The 17,226-nt window shown below is 39.3% G+C and overlaps 1 protein-coding gene across 1 annotated transcript in view; it reads left to right on the top strand.

Annotated features, from left to right (window-relative positions):
* The window catches only part of LOC124722970, a 464,760-nt gene that overhangs the window by 303,909 nt on the left and 143,625 nt on the right, over window positions 1-17,226 (top strand). The window contains exon 10 of the mRNA XM_047248137.1: window positions 756-1,007. Coding sequence (XP_047104093.1) covers window positions 756-1,007 — 252 coding nt within the window. The remainder of the gene's footprint in view (window positions 1-755; window positions 1,008-17,226) is intronic.

The raw sequence follows: 17,226 nt of genomic DNA, 5'->3' as shown, positions 1-17,226 counted from the left end.
TGATGAATGCACTGATATCCAGCTACTTGCAGATATAGCAATATTTTATTACTTCTTGTACTTCAAATATCAAGATATGTCAATAAGAGCTTTGGATTGAATGGCAACAGCTTTCTCTAGGACAGAAGTGTTGCTTGTCATATCCTTGTTTGTCACAAAACACTCTACTTATACATTACATTGTGTGGTAGATATCTGTCCAATCACTGAAGGTTTCCTTTCTTGATGAGATCAAGAGATGTGCATATACAAGAATGGGAATGTTTACTTGTCGTTTCATTTTGGAAGAGACCATATACCAAATGCAGTATGAAATATTTATATTACTGATGGATTCTGAGATTACACAAGAATATATGTATACAAATATACAAACTCATAAAACAATAGAAAAAGCAGAACACGACCCAAAAAAGGTAAATAGCCTTTCCTGAGATATGTGAAAGTGAGAAAAATTATTAAAAGAGCTTGTACTGTAACTGGTAACTAAATATAACTGAAATGATTGTACATAGAAAATGATGATTTTATAATAAAGGAGGTTATTCAAAGAGAGAGTGAGTTACAGTATACAAAAAATAAAATGTAACAGTATAAAGAAAAATACAAAGAGATTACAAACAAATGATGTGCTCCAAATAGCTCACTGAATACAAAAGCACATAATTTTACAGCGTTTCTAGTTCCCTTAATGAGGAAGCTTTTAAATACCTAAGTCTAGTCAGCTTGTTTAGTTTTCTATCCTTTTGTTTCAGGAACTAAGTCAGCAACTCTGTGGTGTAAAGGAGCGGCTTGGTGAACTTCACAGAGATGTCACGTTATTGCGCCGGGCACATACTCCACCCCTGGCTGCACGATATGAGCATGTTACCAGAGAATGTTCATTACTAGAAGAACAGTTAGAAAGGCATCAAGTTGAACTTGAAAGGCTGAAAAATGTTTTTGATACTTTATGGGAAGAACAACTTTGCCGAATCCATGTGGAGCAAGAGATCTTCCAGTCACAGGTATCCAGTAGCTTGTATTAATTTTTACAGTGCACCTTTATTTATTGTTACTTAGTGCTATATAGAAAGTAACTTCAAAGTTAATATCATTTTCATGCATAAAGGTCATACCCATAATATTAATTGTGACGTAGGTGTAATGAAATCCTGTTATGATCATAGTGTCAGGGATATGAATATTGACTTGATGGAACTAATTATGATGAAAGACACCTACGGTAGTCAACAAACAGTGCTTGTAAGTTTTGAGGGTTGTGATGTGAACACAGAAAATTTCTAATGTCAAAACTTCAAAATTATTTATTCTCACATAAAAAAGATGTGTCACTATAGTTAACATAACCACAACAGAATGGGTATTAATAATTAAAAAGTTGATTTTAACAAAACCATTTCATAGTAGAAATATTGAGAAGATGATAGCAACTACTGATCCTAAAATGAAACTCCAACTATATTGTAGAGGTTACACTGTAATGGCAATTTCTAACAGACTGAAGTTATGTGCTAGACTAGGACTCAAACCCACATCTCTGCCCTCCAGGGAAGTTGTTGTACTCACATTATTCTCAGAACTGAGAGCTGGTTGCAACCCATAGTAGAAATCTCAGAAAAATATAGTGAGACACATCGAAGAGACAAATTACACACTGTAGGAGGTTGAGTGTTCATTGGTGTTGAGAAAAATATTGTGCCTATCGAGGTTGAAATTGAGTCTGATTGTGAAATTATCTGCATACAAGTAGCAGGACTAGGTAAACTCAAGTTAATTGTTGGATGTTTTTATTGAATACCTGATTCTGCCCTAGTAACTGTAGGATCATTCAAGGAAAGTCTATGCTCAGTAGCACAGAATTAGTTACAGGCAAATTTAACATACCGAGTATAGAGTAGGATGTCTAAGGATTCACTGCAGGTAGTACAGACAGTCTTGTTGCTATCCTTGTATGAGGAATCATCAGGACACTTGAAGGAATAACTGTTTATTAATAACACAAAACTTGATTGTATTGTCCTTGGATGAATGTCCATACAACTAACTACATTTATTTATTTATTTTCTGTCCATATAACAAAAAGTTTTTGGACATTGTCAGGAAAATTTAGCTTACATTACACACATTCAGTAAAATATTTACATTCTTTCATAACATCATATGGATCAGACACATGTCTGTACACACTATTTTTCAAAAGGGCACTACAAGCAGATTCCTCTATAGTGTAACACAATTTAGCTTATATTTGTAATAGTACAGTGCTCATAATACAGTGTATAATTACATTCTTTCATACCACTGATAGATCAAAGACATTGTGTGTATACACTGTTTTCCAAGATAGCACTACAACTTAAAGTCTTCTATAGAGCAACAACACTTCTCTATTAATAATTGCTTCAGTCTACTCTTTAGCATATTTTGATTTGCTTTCTTGAATTCACAGGGTAGTGCAATGTAGAAAATTGCTCCCATGCTATGTGGGCTGTGCTCCATTGCCTTTTTATTGGTCCCAATTCTATGAGAATTTTCCCTTCCCTGTGTATCATAGTTGTGTACATTACTGTTTGTCGTATTAAATTCAGGATTTTGTTTCATGGACATGACTGTCTGCAGTATATACACAGAGTACACTGTAAGACTTTTATATTTTCTAAAGATGTCTCTACAAGGCTCTCTCTTCTTTACCTTGGCTACCATTCTTACTGCCTTTTTTTGTAATCTAAAAAGTCTATCTATATGAACTGCTGGTGCCCCACCCCATATCTCAATACCATACTGAAGGTGCGGATGAATCAACCAAAAATATATTTGCCTTAAAGATCATGGTGCAAGAAGGCTGAGACCCGTTTCAGAAGATACACATTTCTACTGATTTTCTTGCAAATATTATCTACATGTTCTTTCCATGATAAGTGTTCATCAACAACGATGCCCAAAAATGTATGTGAATTTGCATATGCAAGACCCAATGGGGATTTAAATACAGTATCAGTTATGGCAGCATTATAACTGAGGATGAACTTCATTATTCCTGTTTTGTCTTTATTTACAAGAAGCTTGATTGCTGTAAGGTATGTGGACAGAGTATTGAAACTGATATCGATACTGTTAGCTGCAGACTGCATATCACTGCCACAGCTAATGATGGATATGTCATCGACATAGCTTACAACCATGCAGTTTTGGGATTCAAATAAGTTATTTACATATACAAGGAACAGAAAAGGCCCTAGTATGCTTCCTTGAGGCACGCCACTTTGAAGTGTCCTGGAGGTTGATTTAGTTGTCAGGAGCTGCTCATTATTTTTATAAGTTAGCTTTACACACTGTTTCCTGTCTTTCAAATAGGAGGCAAGTAGTTTCAAGGCTAGTCCTCTCAACCCGTACTCTTCTAGCTTATACAGAAGAATGTTATGATTCACAGTATCAAAGGCTTTACTCATATCTAGGAAAGTGCCTATGACGTTGTCACTTTTTTCCAGCTTATTTAATATTTCATGTATATAAAAGATGCTACTGCTGTTGTAGTAGATCTCCCTTTTCTAAATCCATGGTTTAGATTGTTTAATAGATTGTGTTTGGTGAAATATGATATAGCTTGATTTAGTATTACTCTCTCTAACAATTTGCCTAGTTCTGAGGTTAATGATATTGGCCTGTAGTTTTTAGTGTCAGTTTTTAATCCCTTTTTATGCAGTGGTATAATTTCAGTAATTTTGAAAAGGTCAGGGAATACACCATTACTGAGGGAGGTATTTATCAAGTGAGTCAGGGGTTTCACTAATTCATCCCTGCATTCCTTTAGCAGTTTAGGTAAAATGTCATCCCAGCCACAAGATATTTTTGGTCGAAGTGCTGATATGATTGCTAGGACGTTCCTCTCAGTAATGCCGTGGATATAAAAGAACTGGCTAGATTTTCCAAGGCTAAAATTTTGTGGCTTGACATGAACTTCATTTGTACCAACTGTACTGAACTTTTGTATAAATTTCTCACACATTTATTTCTTCACAATTTTCTTTTAATGTTATGTTGCTGTGTTCACAGGAATTCTGCTTCACACTTTCTTTATGCATTATTTTCCAGGCAGTTTTACTGATACTGCTAGAGTTCCTTATTTCAGAGGTATATTTCTGTGCTTTTACGTTAGTTAAGGACTCTCTGTAAGTTTTTCTGAGCAGTTTATATTTTGTTGAGAAATATTGTAGTTTAGTATCTCTAAAAAGTATATAGCAATCTTTCATTTTCTACCTCAGTTCAATTATTTCAGAAGGGAGATTCTCAGCTTTATGGTTTGTAGCTTTATTTACTTTTTTAACTAAGGGACAGGTTTCATTTAATGTGTTACTGAATAACTTTAGAAATATTCCCATTTTTCATTCACTTCAGCTGCATTGTACACTGGTTCCCATTTTTCATTCCCTAGTACCATCTTAAGTTTAGAATAATTAAATTTTCTTTGTATTGTATTGTATTTTTATTGGTCCTGTTGTCTACATAGCAGCTTATGCGTAAGACATTGGACAAGTCAAGTTATAAATATACAGGCTAAAAGTCATTTCAAGGCATACATATTTATGGTTACAATAATACACTTTACACATAAGTATTTATATAACACATTTCATAAATTTAAATATTCTTCAATGGAGTAAAAGCAGTGATGCTGTAAATACGACTTTAGAGATTTTCCAAATGTATTGACCTCAGTGATAGATTTTATGTTTTCAGGAAGTTTGTTATAAAGCTCAACTCCCGTGTGAAAAGTACCTTTTTGGCACAGTGCTGTGCTGATTTGAGTCACATGTCAGTTTCTGTTTTGTCTGGTGAAGTGCTCATGCATATCACAGTTTTTTTGCAGTCTCCAGTCCTTGCCTATTACATTTAATTTAAAGAACAAAGGGGTTTCCATAATGTATACACATGGTAATGGAGGAATAGCAGAGTTCTTAAACAGGGGTTTACAAGAGTCTCTAGGCTTGCACGCAAACAAGATTCTAATGCCCTTTTTTGTAGTTTAAAAGTGCTATTAGCTGTTTTAGAGTTTTCCCAGAAGGTGACACCATATCTAAGATGAGAATGAAAGTACACATGATATGCATTCAATACTGTTTTCTCACTACAGCATGATTTTAATGAACAAAGAAGGTAACATGTTTTGCTCAGTTCTGCATTAAGATATTCAATATGCTTATTCCATCTGATGTTACTCTGCAGCCAAAGTCCTACGAAATTGGTTTCAGTATTGTTACCAACTGGTTCGTCATTGATAGAGACTGATGGGATAAACGTGTCCTTGTTAGGAACATTGTGGAAATTTGGAGCAATGGTTTTCTTACTGTTTATTACAAGCTGATTACTCTGTGCCCAGCTGCTAAGTAGTTTCGTGACCGTGTTTACTGTCTGCTGTAACTGTTCATCGTCGTCTCCTTCTAGTAGAATCGTGGTGTCATCTGCAAATATGATTGTTTTGTGTGTATCAGCATTTAGGCTTAGATCATTTATGTACAGAAGAAACAGAAGGGGTCCCAATACTGATCCTTGGGGTACACCACACTTAATTTGTTTATAGTCAGATAGGTGATTTGATACAGTTTTTAGTTCAATATTTGTGTGCTTGATGCACACTGCCTGCATACGATTACTCAGGAAGGAACTGATCCACTTGTTGGACAGACCTCGAATATCATATCTTTCTAGCTTTGATAGCAGAATTTTATGGTCCACCATGTCAAAAGCTTTTGATAAGTCAATAAAGACTCCTATTGTTTCCTGTTTTTTGTCCATCAGGTGTAGGATGGAATTGATGCACTCATAGACAGCAGTTTTTGTTGACCTCTTATTTCTGAATCCTTGTTGTTCATTACATAGGATGCTGTTTTTATTTATAAATTTCATAAGTTTCTCATACATAACTTTTTCCAGTACTTTGTATATAACTGTATCACTTTCAGTTACATCTATGTTCCCTACATAAATTTCCATAGTAAGGGCTCTGTGATCACAAATGTAGTTTTCCAAGGTGTTTACATTTACTTTCTCTTTTCCTACATTTGTGAGAACATGGTCAATACATGTCTTCATATTTGCAGTGGCTCTTGTGGGTTCTGAGTTCATTTGTTTAAAGTTATAACACTGTAATAGTGCAAATAATTAACACTATTATTTAATGAGTCTATGTTGATGTCTCCAACAAGCAACAAGTGTTTTTTTATACACTGCTGTCCCTCCAGTAAGTCCTCTAGGCAATTTAGGAACTCTTCTGTGTTACTTCCAGGTGACCTATACAGTGTTGCTATAATAAGGTTGTTGTTTACTGCTGCAACCTCAAATAACATTCCAGTACTCAGATCATCTATCCATTTCACTTTTTCACATTTTATATCATTTCTACTATAAATGTCTACCCCACCACTTTTGTGTGTCTTTCTGCAGTACAAGTTTATAAGTCTGTAATTTTTTAGCCGGTAACCATTTGCTTCCTCTTTCTTGCATCCCAATTCACTCGCTAGGAAGAGGTGTGGCTTGGTTTCATTTAGGTAAACACTCAGCTGCTCTGTTTTATTAGTTACATACTGGACATTCTGATATGCAATGGTTAATTTATTATGCTTTCCTCTAAAAAAACATCATTGTTTACTTTGTGATGGAGAATTCTGTTTAATTTGTCTTTTTCTTTGATAATTTCCCATATTTTGTCATACAAGAATTTTTTGCCTTCAAAATTTAGGTGCATACCATGTCTGGTATGTAGGCTTCTGTTCAGTTTGCCTATATCTAATATTTTACATTTGCCAAAACAAGCACACATTTGTTTCATTTTAATGTTTGTTTTTCGAATCAACTTATTTACACATGAATTGTGTATGAGCATCATTGTAACAATGGTGTTTCGTGATTTATTTGCTTCTAGGAAGTTTTCCAGGCTTGCTAGGCAATTTCATTTTTGATTTCTTGCGATGTAATTGGCACCAGCTATACACACTACATATTCATTTTCTTCTTTTTCGTCATTCTCTTCTTTTTTGTTTCCCTGCTAGTCGACATCAATAACAGATTTTGACTTGCACCTGGTTTCACTATTCCTATTGCTCGGATATCTTTGTAATTTTCCTGTAAAACACTCGCCAAATTTCTGCTGTGGCTGTCTGTTAATAAGAGAACATTGTACCTTTTTTTCGACGGTTTGACGATCATGTTTTTTACCGTTTTTTGTTTGTTTCTCCACTGCATAGTTTACGAAATTCTTTTTCGCCACATTTCACACTTTGGTTTCTGGTAAGAGCTGAGGCACAGGTAGGGCAAATCTAACTGTTTTGTGAGAGTTTTCACTTTTTTTGCTGTGAAGATTACTTTTTGTGACGTTTTTACACACACTCGAATTTACCTCATATTTTGATCCAGTCACTTGACTACAGTTTTCGGAATGAAGGATATTAAAATTGTTTTCACACTCGAAACTTGGTTTACTCACTGTAGGTGACATTTTTTCACCTTATGCTTTACATCTGCCGTTCACTGTCTTCCATTCCATCGACTTATAGTTGCTAACTTTCAGCAGTACACCCATGTTTTGTTTCGACCTAAGCTCCATATTTTCATGCTTTAGGCTGTCATTTTCTCTTCTTAATCCTTTGATTACTGATTGTGAACTTGAAATATGTTCACTATACATTTTAAGTTCTTCTTCGCAGTTCATACAAGCGATCTTTTTAACTACATCACTGTAATTTAATTTAGCAGTAACATCATGTACATCTATACTCACCACCATCTTGAACTCCATTTATATCCAACAGAAATGTCACTCCTGTGACATTGTCTGTAATGTGCCTATATGACAAACACCAGTGACATAGTAGACAGCAGCATGAATACCTTGGACATTACTGGGCCAGCACTGTTGGCGTATGATTGATGGTATACTGCAGGTGAAGATGACGATGAACTGAGCCAGGTCTGCCGGTGTAAAGCACCGACACAAAATTGCTGGTACTACAGACTTGTAGCACTGGGACTGAACTGCTGATGCAGCTGGATGGAACTGCTGGTACTGCCAACTTGAGGCTTAAGGTGTAATTCACTTAGCACAGTCCAGTGGTAGCCCAAATAGTCAGACATAGATGGCTATCCACATGGCACTGCGAGAGCATGTGACCTGGTGTACCAAATAGTCCCCTGCCAACAGTGCACTCTTCTGTAACAGGACACTGCCTGTTGGTGGCCCTAGACACTGTGGAGGCAATGTGTAGCTCTGTAGTAAACAGCCTAGGCCGTACAAGGAAAATATCTCGGTGTTGATGTGAGCTGCGTTCGCTTGTCCCCCTGGTGGGTTGGCTGTCTGCATGGCCTACCTGGTGTGTGGAGGAATTGACTACCAGATGGATACAACATTGCCACCTTAAAAATTAAAAATAGATGGTACTGACATCTCAAAGACATCTTGCATTCACAGGGGCAGTCCTCACCAGCGCTGACTGTCCCAAGATCAATACAGTCAGTAAAAGGAAGACTGGGAACTGAGCAAAAAAAAAATTACGAAATGTTGCATTCCATGTACACTGAACTGAACAAAAACACTATGCACATATAAGAACATTGGAAGCTATATAAACCACTGAATAAGAATACAGGAGACAGCTAACAAGATTGCTGAGCATGTGTTGTGGGACACATGCCTGCTGATGCACAAGAACAGTACAGAAACTGCAAACACTCAGCACCAGGTGCATGGAAACACAGGTGAAACTATTTCTCAGCCACATTAGGGCTGGCAGTGCCAGGCTGGACCGCAGGAATGATGTTGTCTCTGACAGGCTTGGCACCAACAGGAGAGCCAGCGATGACCGGACTGGCATCATCATCGACACAGTTGGTGATGACATGAGGGCTGATTGGGATAGGGCTGATGACGTCTGGAGTGATGACAGTGCTGATGGCATCACTGACGCAGCAACAACATGAGTGACAGCTGGTACAGGGCTGATGAAGGTAGGACTGATGATGTTGTTGACACAGTTAGTGATGACATGAGAGCCAGTGACGTCTAGACTCATGATAGGATTGACATCGTAGCCGATAGGTCAGATGATGACTGGAAGGCTGGTGGTGACAGAGTCAGTGTGGAGAAGATGGCTGGCATCTGATGGCGCCACAGGCTTGACAACGTGTGGTGAGACTGCTACCATAGATCTCTGGGAATGAAACACACAGTGCTGCATGGCACAACAATAATGTTGTAAACAACCTGACTGAAAGTGGCCCAGCTCGCCACACACAAAACAGTTGGTCACCCTGTCTGGACACTTTTCACTCAAACACCATGAAAAAGACTGTCCAACATTGAAGAAGGACATGACATCCTCACTGCGCAGCACGAGGTGACTGACACAACAGAAATGCACATTTAATTGTTCCACTAACAGTTTATAGTCTATGTCCTCTGGATGAGAGACTGTGAAAAATTGATAACACAAACAAAAAATTTCTGTATTCCCATAGGCCATAAAGTGCAACTCCAACTATTGATGGCACAAGTCCCAATTTTTTTCTGTAATACACACAAAAAGTCAGCACAGCTGTGAGAGAGGCATGATGAGATGTGGCTGTAGCAACCAAAACCTGAGTGATCTGAGTTACACCCTGTAGCAGTTTCTAAATTTGCTGCTTCTATAGCCAAAGGATGTGAGGCACTGATGGGGCAGACATGATAATGGAAATGTGCACTCAAATCATATAGATGAAAATGCACTGCCAGTCTTGGGACTTGGATTGCCACAAAAATATGAAAAAGGCACTAAATAACTACTGAAAACAATACAGACCAACTGCATCAACTAAGAGAATTCCTTTGTCAACAACACATGGATGGAGACAACCAGTGTGACACAAAAATACTGTCATAAGATATGCAGAAAGCAACTAATACCACTGAATACAGGCTATGACAACATTAAAAACATGAATACACTGCCCCATCAAAACAAATGAACACAATCAAACAGAAACCTATTCGCCAGAAAACCTCTCAGCCAAAGAGAAAAACAGCATATAACTCCACTGAACAAACTTAACACACAGCAAGAACAACAGACTGCATCCTACAACAGTCTTGTCACCAGAGTGATCCTATCCCAGAAGTCCAAGATAACCTCCAAGCCCTACTGAAATCCATGGACCTTTCCCAGTTCCTCTCACCTGGGTCCATCTCCCTCCTCATCCCAATAACACTCCACACACCAGCCTTCTAGATGCTCCTCAAAATCCACAACCCAACAATTCTGGACATCCCATTATAGCTGGCTATTGTGCTCCCACTGAAAGAATTTCTGCTCTTGTTGACCAACAACTCCAACCAATTGCCGAAAACCTAACTTCCCACATCAGATACTAACTGCTTCCTACATCAACTTTCCACCATCCTCAACTCTTTACCTCCCAGATGCATCAGTGTTGATGCTGCCTCCCTATATACCAACACCCCTCATGTCCATGGCTTTGCTGCTGTTGAACACTACCTCTACCAACAGCCATCAGCCTCCAAACTCACCACCTCATTTCTTATACACCTTAACAACTATATCCAGACCCATAACTACATTTCCTTTGAAGGGGAGGTTTATGGACAAATCTGTGGCACTGTCCCCACACAGTCAACCTAACAGTTTCCCCTTTTTCCATCCTGTGACCACTTCCTAATTCATGTACCCATGTCACCTTCAGCATGTGCTGCTTCCCATGGCTGCTGCAACCATGCCAACCCATATACCTGCCACCCCTCCCTCCTGCATTCCTAGCTGCCAAACAGGTTGCCTCCTTCCGAGCTGTAGCCACTCACCCCCAGTTCCTTTCCTTGCCTCTGCCTCCCTCTACCTTTACCCACCCTGCCTGATACTACTTCCAACTCAACCAGTCCACCTGCCATTCCAAATGAAGATCCAGTGGCTTACAACTGCAACACCTTATCAAGTCACAGGTTGTGGTTTACATGCAATCAGTGTTCAGCTTTGGTTGGTTAGTTTGGAGGAGGGGACCAAACTGCGAGGTCATCAGTCCCATCAGATTAGGGAAGGATGGGGAAGGTAGTTGGCAGTGCCCATACAAAGGAACCATGCCAGGACTTGCCTGAAGCAATTCAGGGAAATTATGGAAAACCTAAATCAGGATGGCCAGATGCAGGTTTGGACTGTCATCCTCCCAAATGCGAGCCCAGTGTGCTAACCACTGTGCAACCTTACTCGGTGTTCAGCTTTCTTTGTCAACATATTTGCTATGAAGTAGAAGATTAGGTAAACATATTTTGTGCTAGTCATGGTTTTAGGTTAAAAATAGTGTTTTTAAAAGATGTTTCATGTTTAGTGCAGTGTGTTATATGAAACATTATTCCTGTTAGTAGACTGTGTCCTTGATCTGCAGTTACGGAAGATCTGCAAAATACTCATCTACCACAACTCTTCCATTTGACTCAAAGCGTTTTCCCACCACAATTTTCAATATGTGGATAGATAGATGTCAGAATATACCAAATCTGGTGTATGGGATGGACGTTCCAACAACTCAAATTTCAAATACTTCATTATTATTCTTTTCCATCTCAGAACTCCTTCATGTATTTTTCATTTGGTTGATCCAAAAGAGTAGCATAGTATTCACAAGTTACTGTTTAACCTATTGCTTGGCAATCAGTCAGGCTAATTTATTCCCCATTCCACAAGCAATTTTCTAGGAGATAAGATTGTCTCGCCTTTTTTGATGAAGGATCACAGAATTCCACTGAGTGCTTTGGAGTTCTGGAATGAAGTGATGGACCACTGCTTCATACACAATAACAAAGTGGAATGCAAATTTAGTTTTATTCAGTTTGAAAGGGTCCAAGAATTGATGACTATGTTGTTGCTGTATTAGCTTTTGGTAAGCTTTCAACAAAGTGACACTCATCTTTCGCAAAGTTTTGTAGTATTTAGTTATTCAAGTATGCCAATACTTAATTTAGCTGACCTTTTCTTATTTGTTTAAAAAGAAATAGCAGACTATTTGCAAATCTTCATTAATTTTGCTCAAACTTTTTTGCTGATAAACAATCCAAAATAATGAATTTCAGGATGATGTGGTACTCTAGTTTGTTATTTGAACAAAACACACACAGCAGGAGTACTTTAAATGCCATATAAACCAAACTGTTGTGCAAGTCGAATTATGCTTTACTTATATTATTGTACAACATCTATTATCTTAACAAAAATGACATTTTGATGCTATGCATACCATCTCATTGTCAAGCTGAGATATTTTCTCCTTACCCTGATAAACCAGTGACACATAATAGTGCATTGCAGAATATGCTATACAACAAAACAGCAAGACTTTGGATGACATTTATGTCTGTGGAGAATTAGTCCTATGATTTCTCCTTCTGTAGTTTAGTTTTCGCTAACATGCATAATTATTTTCCCTTATGTTTAAACTCTACCATTCTCTGTTTTAAGCTTTCCAGGCTCTATTGCATTTCAGTGTTGTTCTTTCCCTTTTTCTTTCCTTTCCTTTCCTTTTATGTTTTTGTTCACTGCTTCTAAGAATTTTTTTTCTCTGCTTTCTGCTTTCTTTATCATTAATATGGGGACTGCCCTCTTCACTGCTTGTAATCTATCAAGTTATTACATCTTACCTGTCACATTTGCCTTGCAATTTATTCCTGTTGTATCCTGTTGTTTCACAGCATATATTGCTGGACATAGATTTGATATAATTGATACCCAGAACATGACTGATTAGTGTTGTAACTTGGGCACACAACATGACCAAGAATGTTAGTACAAATTTATTAGACTGTAGCATGTACACTATTCGCCATAACATACACTGCACACAATAAGATAAGGCAAATGTATGCAAGGAGTAATCACATGATAACTGAGAGCAATTGTAGTGTTGCAGGGCTTAAATAGGTATTTGCTCTTGGTGTGTTCTATCAGAAGTTCACAGTATTGCTCTTTCACAGTGCACTTTTGTGGATGACAACACACTGCTAATGTACACGGCTTTCAAGAGTGCACACATTACTTCATTCCTCTTCCCTTGGGGAACAGCTCGTGTTTGTGAGACGTCCATGGTGTCTTCCTCCACAAGGCTCTGACTGAGATGACATACTGATACTGGAGCGTATGGTCAGAAGTACTTTGGGCACAGGCAGTGTTGCAGTCTGCCTCCTCATGACAACCTATATGGTAAGATGGGTGATGTCAGTGCGAGCTCCATGTCCACATCAGGTCCAGGGCCTGGTGGTTGTGGTACCCCCACAGTTGATGGCTGAGGTGGTGGAGACAGGTCTGGTGTGGATGGCAGCTGCATCAATATTTGTAGCAGTATTGGAGAAGCTGCAGTGATAGGGGACCCTTCGTATGTCGTAGCAGGGACCAGGATCTGGTCATCTACACACGGGCACAACTGGTTGTAATGGTGCACACAGGGGCTCTCCTCCATACAGATGTCGCAGAGATGGCAGCTTCAGGATATGACAGCGGGAATCCATTTTGTGGGAAATGACCAAACCCACGTGTCCAGACAGCCACCTTGGATCAGAAATGGGACAATGGCTGCACAGATTAGTTACCCTGGCCAGGCTGCAGGAGTATCTGGGGTTGACACCTGTGGAGCAGTTTGGTGGGGCTGTTGCTGCCAAACAGCATGAAGCAATAGGAAGACTGAAGAAATTGATCCAACGCAGTGAGTCGTGTTGTTTCATTTGTGTTTTGAATGCTCTAACTAACCTTTCCGCCTCACCATAGGACTGTGGGTAGAAGGGTGGGACAAAAATGTGGTGAATCCCATGGGCATTGCAGAAGGAGGTAAACTCCTGTGGCATAAAATGAGGGCCATTATCAGAGACCAACATTGCTGGAAGCCCTTCAATGGAAAAAGTTTTAGACAGGGCTGCCACGGTGGCAGAGGCTGAAGTTGACGGGCAACAAACAACATATGAGAATCGAGAGAATGCATAAATTACTATTAGCCAGTATGCATTAAGGAAAGGGCCACAAAATTGATGTGGAGATGGTCCCAGTCCTGCAAAGATTGCGGCCACAGAGACAATGTTGCCTGCGGGGAATCTTGCTGTGATGCACATTGAGAACATGCCTCACCAAACAAATGATGTCACTATCCAAACCAGCCCAAAAAATATGACGGCAGGCTAACACCTTGGTATTGACACTCCCCAGTGATCAGCATGCAGCAATTGCAGGACCTCACTGAAAAGAGCATACATAAGTTATTGAGATGTTCAGCAGCGGAGGAGCCAGACATCACAATAGCATCAAGACTGTAGGCACAGCCAGGCACATACCTCGTGAGTTGTTCGAGAAACCATTGAAAAATCTCCTGGGCACTGGTGACACCAAATAGTAACATCAAATATTGATACAAGCCAAAAGGAGTGTTAATGACCAAGAGCGCTTGAGAGTCAACATCAATGGGAAGCTGCAAATATGCATGAGAGAGGTTGATTAGGCAGAGCATAGCAAAAAGTTCATCAGGGCACAGTAAGGAATTCATCTCAGTGATAGACTAAGCATTGACAGAAACTTTGGAAGCACCATCCCAACGGCGTTTTGACAATGACTAAGCGGGTAACCCATTTTCTGGATGCAATCAGTTGGACAATCCAGAAGGCCATGAGGAGGTTGGGCTCTGCCTTTATTTGGTCATGTAGCCCCATTGGCACCAGGCAAGCCCAAAAGAAATGGAATCTGGCTGAAGGTTTCATGGTGAAGTGGGCTTTGAAATTATTGGCACAACCCAAGCCCACAGAAAATGGGGCAGAAAATTCTGAGCATAAAGTATGAAGTTGTGTGTAAGGCACTTGATCAGAGATGACATGTCATCAGAAGTAGTAAACCTGAAAAGGTTTAAGGTGTCCAAACCAACCAAATTTTTGGTGCGTGCATTGTTTGTCTCCAGAAAAGTCAGCAGATGAACCACAGATTTTTATGTGATGGGGGCTGAGAAAATACCTAATATCAGAATGCTTTGTTTATTGTTGGTGACTAATGTAGATGACACTGGCACTAAGGGTGGAGAATCCAAGCCTATGTTTGCAAGTTGAGTTATGACATTGCAGCACCAGTGTCGACTTGCATGTGTAAAACCCTCTGATAAACCAAGACATCAATAAAAAGCTTTTTGGATGCATTGGAGATTGCTGATATCCATGTCAGCATCTGCAATAGGCTGTCAGCATCTGCAATAGGCTGTCAGAATTTTGTGTTACAATCAGGAGCCATGTGGCCCACATCTTGTTTCACTGGAAGCAAACGGCCCAATGCTTAGGACAATCTGGCCTATCATGAATGACAAAACACAAGGGGCAAGAGGGAAGCATGGAGCACTTGCATTTTTTATCATTACTTGGCTTGCTGTGCTGCTGCTGTGGCCATGGCAGCTGCATTGAGTTGGGCCGTCTGCTGTGATGTTTTGCTCGCATGCAGACTACCACCACCATATCGTCCCCCTGTGAACCATCCGACAAACAGCAGGGAGAAGCAGGTTGAACTTCTGCAACATCACACCTGGATTCAATTTGAGTACCCACAGCCCTCAAAGCCTCAAACAGTTGTGCAGTAGTCAAAATGTCAGAGAGGGAGGGTTTTCACATTGAAGTGACTGACCATGAACCTCACAATCGGGCCCAGCCAAATGATTGCATCACAAACCATTCGGTTGGCATATGACTCCTTATGTACATCAGTGACAAAGTGACAACAATGGCTTAAACTGTGAAGCTCAGCTGCCTAAGCTTATAGGAATGTTCTAGTTTCTTGTGACACAGATAGAACTCAAGCAGCAATGACATATGTCTGCTTCTTATTGGAAGAAGGTCACACATGTTATCCAAAAAGAATGAAGACAGATCCTGCAGGGGTGGGGGGCAGTTGGCAAGGTGTTGATACATGCAAGGCGATAACCAAGATAGAAATAAAGCATGGCATAAATTAACATCAGCCAATCCAAATGCATGAAAATGTTGCTGCAACCATTTTTCATGAGCTTCTCATTGTCTGACAGACTCATTGTAAGCCAGAAGTGATGGTGGATAAATGGCCAGGGCAGCAACAGGCAAAACAGGAGGCCGAAGGGGTGACGTGGCAGGTAATATAGTTTGAGATCGACCAGAACTGGCTGAAACAGAGGCAAGCATTTGCAATATCTGGGTTAGATTGTGTTGCACTGTGGTGAGTACCTCCTGCTGATGACGAGATGCTGCAACGCTGCAGCAAGAACCCCTGGCCGATCAACCAGCCAGCATAAAATCTCGTCAGTATCATAGACACAAGCAGAGACTGCAAACCACACAGAGAACAATACTATACTCATTGTCACTTCTGTTGTAACTTGGAGATACAACACAACCAAGAATATTAGCACAACTTTATTAGACGGGCCATGTATACCAATCACCATAACATACACCAAACAAACTAAGATAAGACAAAAGTATGCAGGCAGTAATACATGATAAATGAGCATTAGTTTAGCATGGCAGGGTTTAAACAGGCACTTGCACATGGTGGGCTCTATCGGAAGTTCACATTATTGCTGCTTTGTGGCATACTTTCACTGTTGACAACATGCTGCTAATGTGTGTGGCTTTCAAGTCTGTGTGCATTACTTCAATTAGAATCACTAAATTGCAAATATTTGGAACCTTGTTCATATTTGAGTTTACATCTTTGTCTCAATATTAGCAATCCACTGAAGCATTGGATGCTCATGAATGAAAATAACTAATTAATTTTCAATCTGTGGTCACTGCTATTTCCTATTTGCATTAGACTTAAGATGTTCATGTCTCTGTGCCGATGCATTTATGCTTCCATAGCTGCTAATGAAACCAAAATGTTTCCCAATTGTAAAATTCCCCATGTATAGTGTTAGTAATTTCAGATAATCACACATTGAGTAGATTCACACACAACTATCTTGCCAAACATTTCTGAATTTCACAATGTAGCACATTTTGTTATGCATACATGTCCCTTGTCGTAAAAGAATAAAAGTTACTTATGTATTTGACACTTTATAATACAGATAATCATAAATTTTGAGTCTGTTAAAACACACTGGACTGCCACCTGTCTCACTGAATACATGTGTTCTAGTCAACCCAAGAAATACGAAACAGTAACAGCTTAGTTGAACACTCAGTTCACATAGATAGGGAC

The sequence above is a fragment of the Schistocerca piceifrons genome, chromosome X (assembly GCF_021461385.2).
Source record: "Schistocerca piceifrons isolate TAMUIC-IGC-003096 chromosome X, iqSchPice1.1, whole genome shotgun sequence".
Lineage (NCBI taxonomy): Eukaryota > Metazoa > Arthropoda > Insecta > Orthoptera > Acrididae > Schistocerca > Schistocerca piceifrons.
The sequence above is the reverse complement of the archived record's forward strand: the minus strand, read 5'-3'. Positions and strand labels throughout refer to the sequence as shown.